The sequence below is a fragment of the Exophiala mesophila genome (genome assembly GCF_000836275.1).
Source record: "Exophiala mesophila strain CBS 40295 unplaced genomic scaffold supercont1.5, whole genome shotgun sequence".
NCBI classification, from domain to species: Eukaryota; Fungi; Ascomycota; class Eurotiomycetes; order Chaetothyriales; family Herpotrichiellaceae; genus Exophiala; species Exophiala mesophila.
The window spans coordinates 40,529-60,303 of NW_015622508.1; the positions used below are offsets into that span (position 1 = coordinate 40,529).

The following is a 19,775-nucleotide window of genomic DNA, read 5'->3' on the forward strand; positions in this document are numbered from 1 at the left end:
CTTTGAATCTCGAACTTTTTTCGACAAACCCGGCCACAGCTCCAATACGTCCCTCACCATTCCCTCCAGCATCGACACATCGCACATCTCACATCTCACATCTCACATCTCACATCTCACATCCCATCTCTCTTTCTATGTTTTGATCCATGGCTGGTTGTATCCCTAGCTGACTAACTAACCAATCTGCTTAACCCTTACCTCCTCTGTTCTGGTTGCTTCCAGCCTCGAAAATGCGCCTGCGGCACTCTACATCGCGATTGCCGCAGACGCCCTCGAATCTGTCCACATCAGCTTTCATTTGCACCCGTTGCTTGAGCTCAAAGCAGTCGTGGTCATGCTCCTCAGCACGTTCCTCTAAAAGGCAGTTTACTTCTTCTCCGCCAACCTCATCGGCATGGGCCGCCGCCGTGTCCAAGATCCAAAGTACCGTCAGCGATATCCTACCCTCCTCGCCTCAACGAGCAACCGGTAACGTCACCATCGACCCTCTCCGCGTCGTTGCACAAGAACTCTCCTTCTTGAGTAAGAATATTAGGCAGCTGTTGGGCTCCGGCCACCCCGTCTTAGCCACTGTCGCCAAATACTATACCCAGAGTGAAGGAAAACATGTCCGACCACTTTTGGTCCTGCTCATGTCTCGAGCTACCGCCTTTGCTCCCAAGCAACCCCGATCTTCTTCGCCCAGCAGTAATAGCATAGACGCCCCAATCTCTCCACCCACAGTCTTGTCCGATAGAAACCCGGACCAGGAACCGTCGTCGTCGACGCCGCTTTCAAACTCCAGCAATGAAGCTGATTATGCCTTTCCCAACGACACAACCATCCTCCCATCTCAGCGCCGCCTAGCAGAGATTACCGAGCTCATCCACACTGCATCTCTTCTCCACGACGACGTCATAGACCATTCTACCACCCGACGCTCATCGCCCTCTGCGAACACCACTTTTGGAAACAAGATGGCTGTCCTGGCTGGGGACTTTATGCTTGGTCGAGCATCTGTTGCCTTGGCCCGTCTTCATGACCCTGAGGTCATTGAACTTCTAGCCACAGTTATAGCTAATCTAGTGGAAGGAGAATTCATGCAACTGAAAAACACAGCCTCTGATGAGAAGAACCCGATCTGGAATGAGCAGGCCATTACCTACTACCTACAAAAGACCTATCTGAAATCCGCTAGTTTGATCAGCAAGAGCTGCCGGGCAGCTGCCTTGCTTGGCCAATGTGCCCCCAACGTGGTCGAAGCAGCTTATCAGTACGGCAAGAACCTGGGACTGGCCTTCCAGCTCGTTGACGACATGTTGGACTATACAATCAGTGGCCAGGAACTAGGAAAACCTGCCGGCGCTGATTTGGAACTGGGCTTAGCAACGGCCCCCTTGTTGTTTGCTTGGAGGAGTCGGCCAGAGCTCGGCGTTCTGGTGGGGAGAAAGTTTGCCAAAGAAGGCGATGTCCAGAAGGTGAGTAGCAATCACTCTATTCTTTATTTCTCACCCTAGAGACGGATCCGCAGTGACTGACTGGAACCCCTTCATGTTCTAGGCCAGAGATATTGTGAACAACAGTGACGGTCTCGAACAAACGCGAGCCCTGGCTCAGGAATATGCAGACAAGGCTGCTGAGTCAATCAGAGTCTTGCCCAGTGGAGAGGCCAGGGATGGACTCGAAGAGATGTGTATCAAAGTGATGAAGCGCCGGAAATGAGACCAGTCGAGGCGGAAACGCTCGACAATCTCTCTTCCTTTTATGCTCAGAAAGTATGGTTCTTTTCGGCGACATTTCAAGTCGTCGAGCATACCACAGGTACCAATGGCGTAACCAGCTGAATCTCCGACCAGATAAACCCTCGGGATCGTGTACATTACCTACCAAAGAGCACGGACACGAGGGACCTACCGTGCTATCATTCATCCTATAGAAGAATCGACATATATATGCATGAGCATTCCAGTGCATCACTTGGGCTTTTATGCATCTCCGTATTACATTATTGCTCTATAAACTTCGCAGCACTCAACCACCACGTGTCAAGGCCTCTTTCTGATTGGACCAAAGCAAGAGTATCTAACCCAGAGGGGGGACTTCTACCGCATCCAGAACCAACTTCACATCACTCGTCCTCATGCACCGTCCCCCTCAATCTCATCAATCTCAGCGTCTATTTCTGGCATCCTCTTGCATGGTCTCTGTTTTCTTTCCTCTGCATGGCGTCCCTCTTCCTTTCCGTTGTCAGCCTCCAACAAATGTCACAGTTACCGTCTACATGAACTGAGCAATCCGATATCACCTCCTCCGTCCGGCTGTCCTTCGCCCCACACTCTGTGCCAGAGCCGCCAACATGGTACAGGCTCCCATGTTATCCAGTCCACTCAAGACAACCTCCGAAGTGGACTGGATCACTCCTCTCAAGTCCTACATCCGCACCACCTATGGCGATGACCCTGAAAAGTACTCGGAAGAGACAAACACCTTGAACCGTCTGCGGCAAGACATGAGAGGCGCAGGCGCCGACAGTGCCAGCGGTCGCGATCTCCTCTACAGATACTACGGTCAACTTGAACTTCTCGATCTGAGATTCCCCGTTGACGAAAATCATATCAAAATCTCCTTCACGTGGTTTGATGCCTTTACCAAACAGCCCACCTCTCAATATTCCCTCGCCTTTGAAAAGGCCTCGGTCATCTTCAACATCGCTGCCGTCCTGAGTTGTTACGCCGCCGTACAGAACCGTGGGGAAGACAAAGACCTCAAGACCGCATATCACTCCTTCCAGGCTTCTGCCGGCATGTTCACCTACATCAACGAGAACTTCCTCCACGCGCCTTCCACCGACCTCAGTCGAGATTCGGTCAAGATATTGATCAACGTAACCCTAGCACAAGCCCAGGAAATCTTCCTCGAAAAGCAAGTCCGCGATGGAAAGAAACCTGCACTCATGGCAAAGCTTGCTGCCCAGGCCGCCATGTTGTACGGTCAGGCCAGGGAAGAGCTGGAATCCGAACATGCACGTGGCGTATTTGACTCCGCCTGGTTGAAACTCGTCCAGATCAAGGCACTACACTTCTCTTCCCTCGCCGACTACTACCAATCACTGGCCGATGAAGAGCAGAATCACCAAGGGATTGCTATTGCCCGCCTCCAAACGGCCGAAAAGGCCAGTAAGCAGGCATTCACTTACGCCAAGGCATTCCCAGGCACCCCTTCACCTTCTTCCAACTTGGGTTCAGACACAGCTTCTACCATGCAAGCCGCCACCAAAAGACACTGGGAGACTGTTCAAGAGAAGCTCACTGCCTTGGTCAAGGACAATGATTTCATCTACCACCAGACCGTCCCCGTCGAAGCATCCCTGGCCGCCGTCGGCAAAGTTGCTGCTGCAAAGGCCATTCCCCTATCTGAATTGTACCAAGGCCAGGACATCCAAAGAATAATCGGACCTGATATTTTCCAGAAAATCGTTCCCATATCCGTGACCGAGACGGCCAGCATGTATGACGAAGAAAAGGCAAAGTTGATCAGGTCAGAAGCGGAAAAGGTCGAACAAGCCAACGGTGAAATGGCTGCTAGTCTGGACTACTTGAAGTTACCGAGCAGCCTTAATGTTTTGAAGGGTGGTGCGGATTCGGACTTTAGTATTGACAAGGAGTTTGAGAGATGGTGCCACGAGGTCGCCCAAGGCCAACCTTTTAACCCTGCTTTTGATCGATTGCAACGCGAGAAGCAAGCCGTGGTCGATAGCCTAGCGAGGAGTTCCAAGCAGCTCGACATGGAAGAAAGTGTGTGTGAAAAGATGAGATCGAAATATGGTTCAGACTGGACTCAACAACCCAGCTCGAGACTGACCTCAACTCTCAGAACCGATGTCAAAAGTTACCGTGATACAATCGACGAGGCTGCCGCAAGTGATATGCAGCTCTTTGCAACCGCACGACAGTATGAAGCTGATTTCGAGGAAATGAGGAGTGCCTCCGAGTCCGGCGAGGTTGATGTCTTCTATCAACAAGCGTTGATCAAAGTTGGATCAGGATCCAAGGCCAAGGCTAAGACCGAAGGCTCACTACTTGACGAAGACTATGATGAGGGTGGTCTTTCTGTTGCCGAACAGATTGCCAGAGTTGAGGAGCTCTTGAAGAAACTCAATCTGGTCAAGAGAGAGAGAATGCAAGTGCTGAAGGACCTGAAGGAGAAGGTCCATACTGACGACATTTCCAATGTGTTAATTTTGAACAAGAAATCCATCGCCAACCAAGAAGCACAATTGTTTCAGGCCGAGCTGGAGAAATTCCGGTCTCACCAAAATCGACTCATCTCCACCGTCCACAAGCAATCATCGCTCCTCAAAGAATTGACCAAGACCTATGGAGATTTGTTGCAGGACAAACGAGTCAGAGCGGACCAGCAGCGGTACGACTCGGTCCAGAAGGGGAGGAATGGGGTGTTGAACCGATACAAACGGGTTCATAATGCCTTTGAGGATTTGACGCAGGGCTTGTCACGAGCTCAAGGTTTCTACAACGAGATGAAAGAGAGCGTGGACAGCCTGGAAAAGAATGTCGAATCATTTGTTAGCAATCGACGGGCAGAAGGGGCCCAACTCTTACACCAGATCGAGCAAACGAAAAACAACGCGGCGGGAGGTCAGGCAGCGGCTGAACAAAAGAGAATGCAAGACTTGATGAAACGACTATCCATGGAACCCAAAGCCGCGTCTCCCTCACAGCCAGAAGCTCCGCCCCTTCCTCCGTTGCCGATGAAACCCTCTCGGTCTCCAGCCCCTTTGTCCCCTTCCTATCCTACCACCAACGCCGACCCTCGCTTCACAATTCCTCCGCGACATTCACCAGCGCCTGTTGTGCCAAATGGATATTCGGGGAACTTGCAATCAACCTCACAGCCCGCTGGAGCTTCTCCAATCGATTCCCAGCATGCCTTTGCTCAAGGTGCTGCAACGCCCCTGTCTACTGGCTATAATCCCATGGCGTACCCGGAGCGGTCAATCACGTCTCCGAACCAACAGCCACCCCAATCTCAACCCGTGTCCCAGGCGTATGGCTTTTCACCCGTCACCTCACCTCCTCCATCTACACATAACCCTTACTTTCCGCCTCAGCACCAGCCGCCATATCAGCAACAAACTCCGTCCCACGCCCCTTTAACATTCACTGCACCAAGTCAGTCATATCCACCACATGCTCAGTATGGCTATCCCGCTCACCAACCACAACCACAACATCAGCCCTACGCATCCCACTCACCACATCCTCAACCACAGCAACACCAACATGCTCCTTATCAGGGTTACCCTACCGCAACGTCGCCGCCTTACGGATTCCCTCAAAACTATGTGCCGCCGCCGCCGCCCCCTGGTCCACCTGGTGGAGGATCTACGACTCAATATCCGGCTAATCCTACAGGTGTTTGGGCAAGCGGACCCGGCGGCTACGCGAGCTATACGGCACCGGGAAGATTTGGGGCCGGTGCTGGTCCGACACAGCCAGGACAGCAGCAGAGCGGTGGAAGTGGAGGAACAGGGGAGACGGACCCATGGGCCGGTCTAAGTGCGTGGAAATAACCGGGGAGGTAAGCAATGGCGTTGAGAGCACAGAGAGACGGAACCGGAAAGTCTGCGCAGGCTTGTGAAGCTCGGCGTCAGGCCGAGTGGAGGTGATATGTATTGAGATAAGCAGAGTGGAATACATTTCCAGGGGTGGTTTGATTTATATGACCGAATCGACTTGTCAAGGAGTGCCAGGGGCATTATGAGGGCTGTGGAGGTGGATTGAACCACGATTGTACTAGGTAGAAGGCTTGAGGATAGTCAACTTGGTCGGCGACAGGTCATGACAGTAAGTAGAATGGCTATGTGATGAAACAGAATATAAGCAAGGAAACTCAGGCAAACCACAGACTAGGGACTGAGAGCGCAAAATGCTTGTAGGCATGGTGATAAGTACCTAGGTACCTATTGACACTTCACCTGAAAGCAAGTCGGATGCCCGATCATGACTCTGTAGACACTTGAGACGGGAATTGATGAGACGGCGACGAGGACGCCCGCACTAAACCCAGGCCGATGACCTGCGAGGTTTGGGACACGTACATGTCGATGATAGAACGGCGAGTGAAGTCGGATCTAGATGGACCGGGCGTGGAATATGTTCCGCATGTCTTTGGACGCGAGCTGAGGCCTGAGAGGGCTGAGAGGGCTGAGATCCCATTCGTATTATTATTTTGATATTGTTTCGTCTAGAGAGTAAACGGCGCCGTTTGATCTCCACATTCCCCGCATTAAGTATGAACATCGAGACTCCACTCATCAACTCGATTGAGATTCGCCGTCGATGTAGATGATGAATAATCAGCATGTGATACATCAAGCTCATTACTCCGTACATTCGTGTTTGTGTTTGCGGGGGGGGGGGGGGGGGGGGGGGGGATGTTTTGAATTTGTTGATAAGTCGGTCTGTGGTAGGATCTGGTTGCATGTGACAAAATATCTGCGAGTGATGCATGCCTCGCAGTCCCGCCTGCTTCGATGGCTGTCATGTCTTTATTGGAGGAGATATCAGATAGAATCATGTGCAAAGAAATCTCCCAATCGGCAGCACATGTCCTCCAAGATTGCCTTCTACGGTCGCTTGAAAGGCAGTTTCACGTCAAGGTTTCAGATAAGGTCGAGGTCGCATATGGGGTATGATTTCCAAAAAGAGTCAATGCGCGGACAAGCACGGACGGTAGGTGAGCAGCGGGTAAAGGATACCCGGACTCCTTTGATCTCGAGTAACATCACGGGCTAGTTTTGGCTAGTAATGATTCTTCGAGGAGAGGAGGAAGGATGACTGTTGATTGATGACGCTAGAGTAGTTCATATGACCTTCTTGGAGAAACCATGGAGATGGTGTTAAAGGTTCAATTGGAGAGCGCAGCTGTGTAGAGGTATGGCGAGGAATGAAGATCGCACCGTTCCTGATTACGAGGCCGGGGCGTGTTGTCGGTAAATGAATCTTAAGAATAAGGTTGAGGGGAAACATGGCGAAAGTTGTGCAAAGGCTTCGCACATAGTACGTCAACTCTAAACAACTATGGCCGCTGATAAACCCTTGGACAGGACAGGAGTCATGGTGACCCATCCGATACTCCAACGTCGGCAAGGACAGAACTTTGTCATTAACCTGGATTGGTGAGGCGGTTGCTGGTCACCCATGTTGGCCAAGGCTCATGGAAGATGGTTCCCTGGTTCCATGGTTCCATCCAGCTTATCGCAGGCAATGGCAAGCGGCTGCCGCGGAAGATCTTGGGCATGACACGGGTTGATATTGCTGTCGTGTGTGAAAGGGATGCGAGCTCACCTATAGACAGCCATCGTCGGCGGAAGAGGTTCAAGTGAAGGCCCCGGCAGAGTAGGAAGAAACACGAAAAGTGCAAGTACGCGGTCGAAAGGGGGTTGGGTTGTTGCACATGTCGCACATACTCTCATATAAATTGTAAGAAGCAGGCCGTAGCCTTTACGTGTGGGGGTGATTTGCAATGCTTTGCTTTAGAGTTCCAAACACCTGCCAGGGATGCGGGCGAAAGGGAGTCGGTTAGGGACAGGGAGATGGTAATCCTCTGTCGACCAGTAAGGTAGCCTGGTGGTGTTGGGGACGGAGTAGGTGGGATGGTGCAGAGAGCGGTCAGGCAAGACCGAGTGACGTCGCGAGGGCATCAGTGGAAAGCCGGGGAGAAAGTTGGGGAGGTCAGTTGTTGAAGGCGGCTGCGGCCCATCGTATTCGGTGAATTGGTCGAGCGTAGTCAAGGATAGGGACGAGGTGGTGAGAGGGGATTGGTGTTTTGGCGAGCGCCAACTTGAGTTGCCAGGATTGAGATGATGCGCCATGGCTGGAGATGATGGAAAGCCCAGTCTCAGTGGATCATGTCGGTCAGAAGAGAAACCGGGACAAGACGATGACCTAAGGATATGTTAGAATAGTGCCATCTAGAATAGTGTCATCGTGTCATTGTTTGGGGGGAATTGCTTGGTCAAGTTGGAGTCGGGGAAAAAGTCTAATAGTGTTGGAAATCAGAGGATGACATTCATCACGACTCGTGAGAAGGTGGCTGATCCAGATTGCATGTGGGTGATTGTGTACGTACGAAGTACGCGATGATACCATGTTGACAGTCATCGGGACAATTTGCCAAAGTGAGAGAAGAGGATCAAAAGAATATTGTAAGAGCAGAGTTAAAGCCCCACCGAGGACAGATAAACTGCAAGTGTAAGTAATCAGTAGTCGGAGTCGGTAGTGTTGGTCGCGTCGGACGTCCGAAATGAAGTGGGCACGGAACACTGGGGAAAGAGATACAGTTCGTTCGTCTTTGTCTTTGTCCTTGTCCTTGTATTCTCATGGAGGTTTGTTTGGTCGAGCAAAGGAAGCATAAGGTAACGCCCGCAAGGCGAATCGGACTGACTTTTGTGCGGGTGAATCTCTTGTTTCTCACGTTGGCGAATGGATCCATTGACCCATTGACCCATTGACCAATCATCGACATTCTTCTCTCCTTCCCCACAGAATTGTCGAACTCAACATCTCCTGCAAGTGCCTGCCGACGTGCACTTGGCTCCCTCGCTCTTTCCCCGCGACACCGTCAAATCTCCATAGCCTTCCACATTCGTTACGGCCAGTACCCCGGGGGGAAGGAGTCTATGGAGATCTTGGACGGGGAAAGTTCGAGTCGAGTCAAGGAAAGAGGCGGAGGGGCGTCGGTAGCGCCTGGAGAAACCTTTGTCCAGCGTGGCTTCTGTCTGGTGCCAGAAGACCTCGTCAAGTTAGACAGTCCCAATTCCTCCTCACCTTGACCTTCAATCTGCCAGCACCCCCAAAAAGTAAAAAACAAAAGACAAAAGGTGCGGAAACCAAGCCTTGCATGGCAGCCAGGGGGGTGTCAAAGGGACATGCACGACGCTGGCTGCAGATCAGCCATTCTCTAGCTGATAAGCCCCGTGGACGGCTAACCTGGACTGATATGCTCCGTCTCGCAGAGTCAGATCAGGTCAGGTCAGCCGGAGGACAATCAGCATGATTATTCACACGGGTTACCATGATAAACAGGCATCGCTTGGATATCAAGCGAATCCGTGAACTAACGCCAGAAAGTTATGATTATCCTGGAAACACTGCACCCGCACACGTCGTCCCAATGGGCAAGCTTTCCATGAATATCCGTTCGACTTTTGTTTTCCGCATCAGTTGCGTCTCGGTGGCTGGTTTGTAGGGCTCAGTACGCGGAATGTGGGGGAACGAGGGAAACGGGGATGATCTCTAATCCCCACGGCATTTCCCCACCGCCTGCCGAAATGTTCGACCCTGCTACTTATTATTACTGTGACCAATGTCGCATACGTGTCCGCAAAAAGTGGGCTGACGATAGGAAGTGTTTGAGCGTGTTCGCCAGCACCAGATCAAGAATTGAATCTGACCGTCCGTGCCGTGATAAGAGTAGTGAAGAAGAAGGAACAACAACATCAACAACATCAACAACCGCGACGATCCTCTATCGGACACTCCATCAGTCCGTCCTCCGGGTACTGGCTGGCTGGCTGGCTGGCTTGCTGGTAGGTTGGTCATTATTTTTTGTCTCTTTGCCGGATGCTACTCCAGAAATCCTGTCATGACCCAATAATGCAAGGATCCATGTACAGCTGTCGATCCAGACTCTGACGCTCTGCCCTTGGCCGGTTCCGTATTCCACATTCCGAGTCAGATTGATGATTTGCCGACTCAGTCCTGGAGAAATGACCAAACCCAGTACGGACCGAGGGTGTGTTGCTTTGTTCGTTGTTCGTTGTTCGGACAAAGCGGCAAGCATGACATATCCACAATCGAGATGGCACCACCGCCGATCATGGACCGAGTGACAATAATTATTGATATTATTATTGATGGCTTGAGCACGCACTCGTCCAAAGTTAGGTGGTTACTGCAAGACGATTGGCGTCTGGACCCCTCCTGGACCGTGAGATCATACAGCACAACCAGTCAGCCAGTTGTACCAGTACCTGACTGGTAACTAACTGACTCAACTGGCAATCATGACACCACCTCAAACCGGATCTCGTTGCGGCATGACTCCGAATGTGTTGAATTCCCCATTAAGATTGCCGAACCGCCGCGGCCATCCAAGGCAAACCCCGCTAGCCGAGGGAGTGAGCCGTGAAGTTTCCGGGGCATGTCTTTGGTGATCACTACAGACATTCCGGGCATGATAGTGCATGCGACGCCATTTAAGGGGGGTTCTCGGGCCTGTAAGTACGCCTATGGAGAACGGAAGTGGTGGGAAAGATCAAGTAGCGGATAAAGGTCCAGTTGAGGCTTGCAGTTGCAGATGGGTACAATGGGCCGAGGGGCTGCCTATAGGGACCTGAGTCAGTACCTACCTCGCTACCTAAGACCCTTTAAAACTCACCCCTAGACATTCTCAAACCTAGATGCACTGTGCCTGATGTTTAGGTATCCCTCTCCTGTGGAATGTCGCGGAATTTGAGTCTCGGGCTAATTTCAAGCCCCAAGATCCCACCAGGTTTGGCGGCCTGGGGACTCCGCGGTTACCCCGGCCCCGTCAAGCTGTAACCTATCGGCATCCCGCAGTAGACGGAGCTCCCGTCTCGTGTCTGGGGAATCCTCGCCCCGTTTCTCTCAACTCCATCATAATTATCGTCAACATACGGAGTACTATTGTTATGGTTATTGATTGTCCCCCATTGAACCGAAACCTGAGCACACGACAACGCCCACCATGGCTCCTAGTTAGTAGTAGAGCCTGCCAGTGCTATCTTGCATACTGTCATGATACATGTACGGAAAAACACTCTAAAGCACTCGATCCGAACTTGACAGGCCAAACGTTGATGGACCATGTCGCCATGATGATACATCAGATGAGCCCTGCATAGTGTGGGGGAGAATGTTACACAGGCTGATAAGCTGGAATGTCCGAGTGGCCTGTTGAATCGTTGGCCCCCGTCTCACAGCTCGTAAAAGATTTGAGACCTTCTGGTTTGACAGAGTCCAGAGTCTGGGCTGGTGCCTGTGCCTATGGCCTGGCCAACGTGGCTGCAATTAGCGACCTGGTTATCCAGTCAATATGAATAGATCCGGGAATGTATGGTCACTACTGGTCAATAGTCTTAGTAAGTAGTGGCAGTGGCAATGGCCATACGAATGGTAGCAATGGGTACCAAGTAGGAGAAACTGCAGAGACAGTGCAAGAGTAGGTAGGTAGGAGTGAGTAACTCGTCGCAACAATCAACCAACAACAGCCTTCCTTCGGTCCTTGGGGCTTCTCGAGTCTCACTGATCAGTGATCAACCAGTCCACCCTCATGTCGGCCCCCCCTTCCCCATCGCCCCCGGAAGGATGACAAGGGCCTCCTCAAACCCAACGACTTAACGAGTCGACAAGTCCAGCTCATGTCCAGCTTACGAGGCGAGGCATCCTAGGCAATCCCCCCCAACCCGCCAAGTCCTGTTGGTCATCCTCAATACTCAGCTCCCGCTGAGAGATCTGGGGGGGTCACTGGGGCCAGCATGGGGGAGAATGACCAAGCTGCCACTCGGAACTTGGATGTGATACACTGATGCCTCACCTCGAGCCGCCATGATGAACTGTGACTCAGCCCCAAGTGCGGGATAATCCAATTGAGTGGCTATCTGCTCTCAATCCCTCTCCTTTTGTCTCTCTTTGTGTGTATCTCTGTCTCTCTCTCCCTCTCTTTGCCTCGCCCACCAACTCCGACTTCTGGTTTTTAGTGTGTCCCACGGCTCCCCCTCTCTTTTTCTGGCCCGGTGGCTGCTCTATTCTTTGCCCTGGCTCGCCTCGCCTTTGACCACCAGTGCCAGCATGGTTCTGCCAAGGCTGCCATCTGGCCTGCATCATTCCCTTTTGCCCACGACCGGCATGGCATGTCATCTGGAAGCCCAAAGACGCCTTCGCACCAAGGGAAACATGGCTTGAGAGTACTGTTTGCATTTTCAAAAACTATTGGAAATTACCACATGTAAACATCGGATTGGCTGGATGTTCCTTCGATAAGGCGTCCTTGTCGCCCGGCGTAGTTCCATATGCTCGTCTCCAGCACCTAGAAAAATGAACTCCTTCTATTCGTGCGCATTCGTGCGGCGCGTCCTTATTCATGGTTATCCTGTCTATAGCGTGCACCTGGGGGATGTGCTTCCAGCCTTCCATCCGCACCTCCAGCCCTTGCCAATCCCCATTCCCTAATCCCCAATCCCCAGCCCAAAATACAAACCATCCTTGACGCCAACAAACGTGGGGAAACAACATAGTGAAGCAGAAGTAGAGGTTGAAACAAAAAGTAAAAGCAGAATCAGCACCAGCACCAGCGTGTCTGTTTCTCGTGAGCCCACCTCCACGGGCCCCCCTCCCCGTTTCAATCATTCGTCACCGTAACATGTCTCCATTGATCGAGGCCGCTTTACTTGACTCGCCAGAGCTCAGCCCACTGGGGGGATTCAACATGTCGTGAATTCCAATTTTGGGCAGTTGCGGGACGGGAAGTTTGCGTTGGGTGCCCGTGACAATGTCGGCAATCGATGGGCCGGTGTGTTGTGGTGGTGGAATGTGGGTATATGATCCGTCGGCCTGAGGCTCCATGGGAGCCAACAGAGGAGCATGGCCGAGAGAAAGATGCCTCAAGCCGGGAAGTTGGAGATCACTGCCATGGGGCCTCAGGCGTGGAGAATGGCCCGGAGTGGCGAGAGGAGTGTGGTCTGGCGTGGGTGATATTGACTCATGCGAAAATGTGGGAGACGAGGGGGCAGTGGAATGAGGAGAGTTGGGCCTCGACCTCTTGGTTCGATGGTCATCTTCGTGGGTCTCTTGACTATGAGATCTCGACATCGAATGTGAGATGGCATAGGCAGATAGAGACGGCAACCGACCATTACTATTGTGGTTTCGGTGGCTGAACAAATGATGCTGGTGTTGATAAGGCATGCGAGTAATATGTTCGTCTCTCTCGACCTGTGAAGCGGCTGTGGCCAGTAGATTGATGTCCATCGAGTTGCCTCGGTCATCAATACGTGCAAAGGGACCCAGCGGGGTCGGTCCATGGGGACTATGGCTGGCATGGACGGCAAATGAGTGTGGCGGCGAGACATTGGGAGAGGCGGCAGCGGAGGTGGGAGCCGATCGAGGCATGCCCTTGTTAGGCGGCGGCATCATCTGGGCTTGGCTGGCGAAATTGGGGTTGGATCCGTCCTGAAGGCCAGCGAGAGCGGCAGCGGCAGCAACCTGGTGAGTCTTTTGGTTCCGGCGCGAGTTGGGATTATTGTGGATGCGGGAATGCCGGGTCAACTCGTCTGAGCGACTGAAGCGCTTACTGCAGCCAGGGAACTGGCAGGCATGAGGCTTTTCGCCAGTATGAGTGCGGATATGTCGAGTCTGATGCTCGAGGCGATGGAAGGCCCGGTCGCAAAGGGGACATTTGTAGGGACGAGGCAGATCTTGCCGTTCCTCGTTGGTGGCAGAAGGGTTGTTGGCCAATGTCTGAGGCATGATGCCGACAGCGGTGGCCATGTCTGGGTCGGTGTCGGTGTCGGTGGTAGTCGATGTGATCGACGAGGGATGGGGAGCGTTGAGGTCGTCTGATGTTGGTGGAAGGGTGGTGTTAGGAAGGGAAGAAGGAGGAGAAGGATTGAGAATGGCAGTAAAGTCTACTGCAGACGAAGAGCGTTGCATTCGGGCGAGGGAAGGCAGTTCCCCAAGATTGTCGCTTATCGTGGGGTGAATCACCCACTAGTCCCGAGGGCCTGAGACGTGACGCATGCACAGGGAGTAAGGCGGCGGACCTGGGGTCGGCAGAGGGCACCAGCAGAGGGCAACAGCCGGGCAAGGGATGAACGGTGTGGTGTAGCGTAGTGTGGGCGGGTGTGTAGGCGAGGGCGAGGGCAGGGCACAGGGTGACCAGCAAGACGGGGTGTGGTACAGAATTGGGTGGTGTGTGGGCGTAAGATGTGGTCAGAGAAATGAGTTTTCGGGGGAGGGGGATGCGAAAAGAAAATGGAGGAGAAAAGAGTGACGGAAGGGATGTGATGGGACTAGTTGAGAATTTTTGGAAGAGGGAAGAGGGAAGGGCGAAGAGGGACCGTGGACCGTGGACCGTGAGGTGAGAAGGTGAGGGACAAGTCGGTTGGACCGTTTTAGGAGCATGACAAGGCAAAAGACAGAGTTCCAATGGAGTTTGCACCCCCGACCACTGACACCCAAGGAATCGTGTGGGTGAGGAAATTATCCGGCAATGTGGACCGCCAAACTGGAGACCAACTGGAGACCGGGGGTAGCAGGGGTGCAGATGTACAGGTGGGCAAGGTGGGCAATGGATAAGGGTGGGTACAGCCATACAGGCTCATGTTTCCAACTGTTGGCGTCGTAACCCCGACTCTGTCACGGCCATACATACTGCCCACTGACTGTCCGCTGCCTTTCTGTCTGGATCGGAACCATTTGGAACTAAGTGGAATCTACGGTCCGATAAAGTTACATGCTCCTAGCGAACTCAGGTCAGTCAGGGCCAGTGCCTCGTACGTAGGGGTTCTGATTGACTGGTTCGATTGGGGATGCATATTGATTCATCTCTTTTCATTCCTCTCCCGAGTACCTATCTCCAAATGTGAACCTTGGGTATCAACCTACCCATGGTGGGGACTCGATAGACAACGAAGGGCTACCACCATGAAATGAGGCTGACACAGTCTCCTGAAAGACACTTGGGACACAAATGTTATAGACTGACTATCTCGTACAACAAAAATGACCCCAAACATTAATCACATCGGATGGGGCGACTTATCTTTCTGGGGTTGACCAGATCGAGTGTCTGACCAGGTTGAATTCCTGGCTTGCCGGGCGAAGCCCGTGTGAGGGAATGTCGAGTCAGCGGTAATCATAATTAAGTATTGACTACCTACCTACCAGGTAGGTACCTACTCACCCATACTTTAGGTAGGTACCTTAGGTACGAAGATCAAATGACAGATGATTCTCGGGCCCAACCAGAGATGGATCGCCTTAGCGGCGCACTGGTGCCTGACCGGCGATACCTGAGAAATATTGCTCCGGGGCCCCTCGGCATATTTGGGTATACCGAGGTGCATCGTGTCCCGCCTACCTACGTATACCCGCCTCCCTGAATAATCAACGTTTGGCTCCTGCTGGATTCTCGAATCTCCGGGGCTCCTGTCCATCTCCAGCATCCAGAACATCATCGACTCTCACTACGAGCCGATAACGGATAGACGTTGAGGATGTCATGGAATCTCTTGCTTAGCATCAATCACATTCACTATTCTTGGACTTGGGCTTGACTGACAAAGGGGTTTTACCCAGGATCTGACAAATCATTCGGTTGGCACGTCCGTCTCAAGCATGTGAGGGTACTTAGGTGACTTGGTGATAGCCCCTGCGGTGGATGGGCGGTCACATCTGGGGGCCAGAAGGAGAAAACATTTCAAAAGTCAAAAGTCAAAAATCATGATTTAGGGATCCAAGTAGGCTGAAGGACCACAAGGCATAGGCGCCCCTCGGCCGTCCTGTCCACCACTGCCGCCCTCGACTGCCTTGCTTTGCCTCGCCCGTGCACTGGCTATATCGCCATGACCTTATGATGGTGCCGAGGTCGCCTTCAATTATTGACTGTCGCAGCTCAATTATCGAGATGCCGGGCTTGGCTCGACGTTTATGACTCTTTCTTTACAGATTATCTGTCAGAGTCCCTGGAGCCACTGACTCGTGAAAATGAAAATAATAATAGGTATCTACTAGGTGCCATGATGGTGCCTGACCAGTACAAGGCTAGGGACCTCATCACTCAGAATTGATTGGAATACGGATAATACCCGTCATAGCCCGTGCAACCTCCAGGCGAACATAGGTACCTAAGGTAATCATGTTGAGAGTGCGTGGGTGCCCTTGCCCTCCACAACAAGGACAGGCTCCCGGCAATCTATGGCTGACAACGGGGGCAAGGGTGACAAGGTACGGTAGGCAAACACCGAGTGAGACGGGAAATACGGGGAAGCTTCGTGGCTTCCTACCGTGAAAGGATCAAGGCCCAAAGGAAACATTTCAAGTTTGCGAGGTCGCCTGGGGGCGCCTCGGAACACCCGCCCGGAGAGTTCAGATTGGCACACTGGCACAGATAGGCCTGGACAGATGGAATCTTGGCAAAGTCAAGATGACGTGACAAGGTGGTAGTAGTGGGTGCCCTGGGTGGTGCGAGGTCTAAAGTGTGACGACGGGGGCACAATCTACTCAGGAATAGTAGAGGACTATCTCATTCTACAACAGTAGTCATCATCCCTTATAGTGATCATGATGATTGAGGGATTTGTTGCTGGCCCATCACGTCACACGTTGCGACTTTCTCACTGGCACCGTCTCGAGCTGAACTGGCAATGGGTCTATTTTCTGGAGATGGAACGGAGAAAGGGCCATGTACCTGCGGAAAAGTGGCGGGGCTTATCGAGGGAAAATACAAGAGCGAGTGGGAAAATGTCGGGGTTGCCACAGAGGTCTGGCTTGTACCAGTCAGTCCTCATCTACTGTAGCAGAGGCGAATGTTGGGCGAAAGGTTGGGGATGGAGTGACATTGACCCTCGGAAAATACCCCTTGTCTGACGGTCAGGAAGTGTTTGCTCCGAAGGCTATGGTAGAACTCGGTACCTACGAAAACAAACCGGAGATGTCTCTTGTCGCCTTGGCAGACTTTTGTCAAGGACCAAAGGCAGGTGCAGGTGGGCATCCAGAAACAGAAGCCAAAATAATAATTAACGCACAATGCATTCTACTGGAGGTGAGTCACCCAAGATAAGTTCGAAATACTGTAATCTGTCCTTGATCCAAAATAATAAAAAATTGACGCTCCCAACGACAAACGGCATTGCCGAATGTGGTCAACATCTCGTCCAAGCCCCCTCCGGAGCAGCCCCAATTCGGCGTTTGAAGCGAACCCAAACCTACGCTCACCCGGCCTACGAACTGGGTCATTTCCGATCACATGTACCACGACACCCACTGTCAGCTACCAGTATGTAGTGCGCTTTGGCATACAGATGGTACCGCTCGGTTCTATACGTACGGCATCGTTTAGGCCTGTGATGCATCCTCTCCGAGGTGGCGGAAACAAAGTGCCCAGGCACCCAGGTCGACTCTAGAATCTGGATGGGCCCAACGAAAAAATCTGGGGCGTGGCCACTTTATGATATGAGTACCGCGAAGTACCTACGCATACCTCAATCGTATACGTAGATACCACTAAATACTGACTTATTCACCAGTTGGTTATCGAAACAAGGTCCCTCGGTCCCCTCAGCTTCCAGGTTATCCCCGAGACCCTCCCATCCGCAGTCTCTTCTCTCAATATCGATGTCTCTTTGGTCGCTTTGCTTGGCCTCTTTTCGCGGTCCGAATGGTCGCTATCACATGCCAGCGTCCTTCTTGCGTCGGAACCAGGCACCACATTGTCTTAGCTTTGTCATTGACTACACATGCCTGGATCCCAAAAAAGACCTTGCATCTCGGCCCTTCTTCTCCGTAAACCGGCATCGTGGCTCGACGCCTCCTGCTGTCTCCCGCACGCCACAATCAAGATACAACAGAGGGTTGAACCTTGAATGAAAATATTGTTGGTGCATCCATATGCAATGCATAGGAGCAGGCACGCCAGGCCAGCCTCGCTGAAAAAAAAATCTATACAGATGACAGGGCACATGGGTCTGACTGGCTTCGTGTCGAGGCAAGTACCATATCTACTGTATGTTGGCTGATGATGAATATGCGCACACAGGTGACAGTTCATCCACTTTGCTTCTTCCCCACCACTACCAAGAATGTCGCAATCCAAAATTCCGTCTGAGCCGAGTTCCAACATGCCCACGAGTAGTCGTACGCATACTCATACTCGTACTAGAAAACAGCGCTGATTAGATTGCAGCTCCACAGAAGACTTCAGAAGGAAATTGACATTTCCATAACCGCTCCCGGTAAGTCGTTCTGGTCACGCCGCTCCGCGTGCGCTCCGCGTTTTCCTTCTTGGGGCTCGAAGGGCCTTGAAAAGCACTCCGCCATTCATTCCGGTGTCACACCGAGAGGTACCTCCTGAGCCTCCCACAACCCAGTTTTCCGTATCTTAAACCCCCGCCGATGACTCGCAATCTCTACCGCAAACCCATTCTAGAGCCATCCAGTCAGGTGCATCCCATCCCCCTCCACTACACCAGTGGATGACCTGAGGTACCTATGGACACAGTACAGTAAGTGATAGTACTTATGCCGGACCGCTAGTCAGCCCGCACATCAGCTGGGACGGAAGCCCCATGTGCCCAGATGATAGGGCCATAAAGCAACAAGTACACTTGACTATCATGCGATGCTCATTCTCCATCGGACACCCATTTTTACGACGGCATTGTACCCGATAAGGAACGTGTTCACGGTACTATTGGTCGGCGCTTGCCATCCATGATGGCTATCAAGCTCCGTCCGGTCTATGTTTCGAGAAATGATGAACACGAGACGATGATAAGCCTGTCGAGGTCGGGGATATCCTACCGTCAGCACTCATAGTGTACAGTATTGTCATTTCCCGATTTCTCTTAATTGACCCTGGTGTATTAAAATTCTCCGGCCTTGATTAGGCATGTCAATCAACAACAACAACAACAACAATAGGTGCAAGTTCGGGTACCCCTAACTGACACACTAAATAGTTCCTGATCCCCACATTGATCTCTCCTGGACCTACCTGGAGAGTTGTGATCTACAACAGAGACCATCCATGGAGGCGTCCACCTTGCCATCTCACCAACCAATAATGGCAATTTTCTGCGATCCTGGCAATTCGGAATCCAGCATGGCCAGGCGTCGGGGAAGGTCTACAAAGCAGAGACCAAATTGACATCGAATGTCGATCTCAATCATGGGAGAATCTTTGTTGGGTCCAGGAACCAGGCAGAACATCGCCGCCCACACGGCCGTCTGTTTCGAGACCTTGCTTCTGCCAATCCCCAATCTACTGTATCCCCGGACATGCCTGGACCAAACGGTCACGGCACTCTCCTTTTAGTTGAAAACTAGATCTCTTGAAATATGCAATCATCCCTTACAGGCTGTTGGCTCACTGTACAATCGACTTTGTACTGTACGTATGTACTGTAGACCAGGCTTCCCCACGCTCATGATCTTCTTCCTAGCCAAACTGCCTATCCACGCAGATTGGGGGGACCTTCCGCCCAAAATGAAAATCGTGCCGGACGGTTTGGAGTGAAGCGACCTTGCCGCAGAACCATGATGCTTACAATATGCGTAAACGAGCGCCAGGCCCAAGAAGTGCATTCTTCCTTTTGGGAGACTGGTCACAGCGGGGGACCGTTGAGGAGTGTGGGAGCCCCCCTCCCCCCGTGTCCTCCGAGCACAATTGCGTCCCTATGAGGGATCTGAGCAGCTCACGAGAGATTCCAAGGTTGGCTGACTCATGTGTACACTAACTAGAGCTCGTAGTAAGACGATGCCAGCCGTTGCAGAAAGGATTCTCTAGCCTGGCCGTCTCCAAAGGGGCCATTACGGATGATCGCTTCTTGGGTGGTTGGATTAAATGCAACGCGCCGCAGGCAAAGGCTCCGGTCCCTATTAAAGCGCCTTCGCAAAGTGAGCCCCTCTCAACTGTATGTAATTCTACGATGCCCTACGGCAAAATCCTTGGTCCTTCCGCATCCACAAATG

General features: G+C 52.2%; 3 protein-coding genes across 3 annotated transcripts; 2 read left to right on the forward strand and 1 right to left on the reverse strand.

Annotated features, from left to right (window-relative positions):
• Nucleotides 1–99: 99 nt before the first annotated feature.
• On the forward strand, nucleotides 100–1,950 carry PV10_06829 (uncharacterized protein). The gene is made up of 2 exons (XM_016371671.1): nucleotides 100–1,460; nucleotides 1,543–1,950. The coding sequence occupies exons 1-2, from the start codon at nucleotides 234–236 to the stop codon at nucleotides 1,702–1,704; spliced, it is 1,389 nt and encodes a 462-aa protein (XP_016221003.1). The 5' UTR covers nucleotides 100–233; the 3' UTR covers nucleotides 1,705–1,950.
• Nucleotides 1,951–2,123: 173 nt separating this feature from the next.
• Nucleotides 2,124–5,958, forward strand: PV10_06830 (uncharacterized protein). Its single transcript, XM_016371672.1, has one exon. The coding sequence runs from the start codon at nucleotides 2,339–2,341 to the stop codon at nucleotides 5,570–5,572; it is 3,234 nt and encodes a 1,077-aa protein (XP_016221004.1). The 5' UTR covers nucleotides 2,124–2,338; the 3' UTR covers nucleotides 5,573–5,958.
• Nucleotides 5,959–11,986: 6,028 nt separating this feature from the next.
• On the reverse strand, nucleotides 11,987–14,170 carry PV10_06831 (uncharacterized protein). The gene has a single exon (XM_016371673.1). The coding sequence runs from the start codon at nucleotides 13,734–13,736 to the stop codon at nucleotides 12,438–12,440; it is 1,299 nt and encodes a 432-aa protein (XP_016221005.1). The 5' UTR covers nucleotides 13,737–14,170; the 3' UTR covers nucleotides 11,987–12,437.
• Nucleotides 14,171–19,775: the final 5,605 nt, after the last annotated feature.

Excerpts from the sequence above, each read along its gene's own strand:
- PV10_06831 (XM_016371673.1), bottom strand. The coding sequence starts at position 13,736 with ATGCAACGCTCTTCGTCTGCAGTAGACTTTACTGCCATTCTCAATCCT.
- PV10_06829 (XM_016371671.1), top strand. The coding sequence starts at position 234 with ATGCGCCTGCGGCACTCTACATCGCGATTGCCGCAGACGCCCTCGAAT. Across the intron at positions 1,461-1,542 it reads AAGAAGGCGATGTCCAGAAG|GCCAGAGATATTGTGAACAA; the intron begins GTGAGTAGCAAT and ends TTCATGTTCTAG.
- PV10_06830 (XM_016371672.1), top strand. The coding sequence starts at position 2,339 with ATGGTACAGGCTCCCATGTTATCCAGTCCACTCAAGACAACCTCCGAA.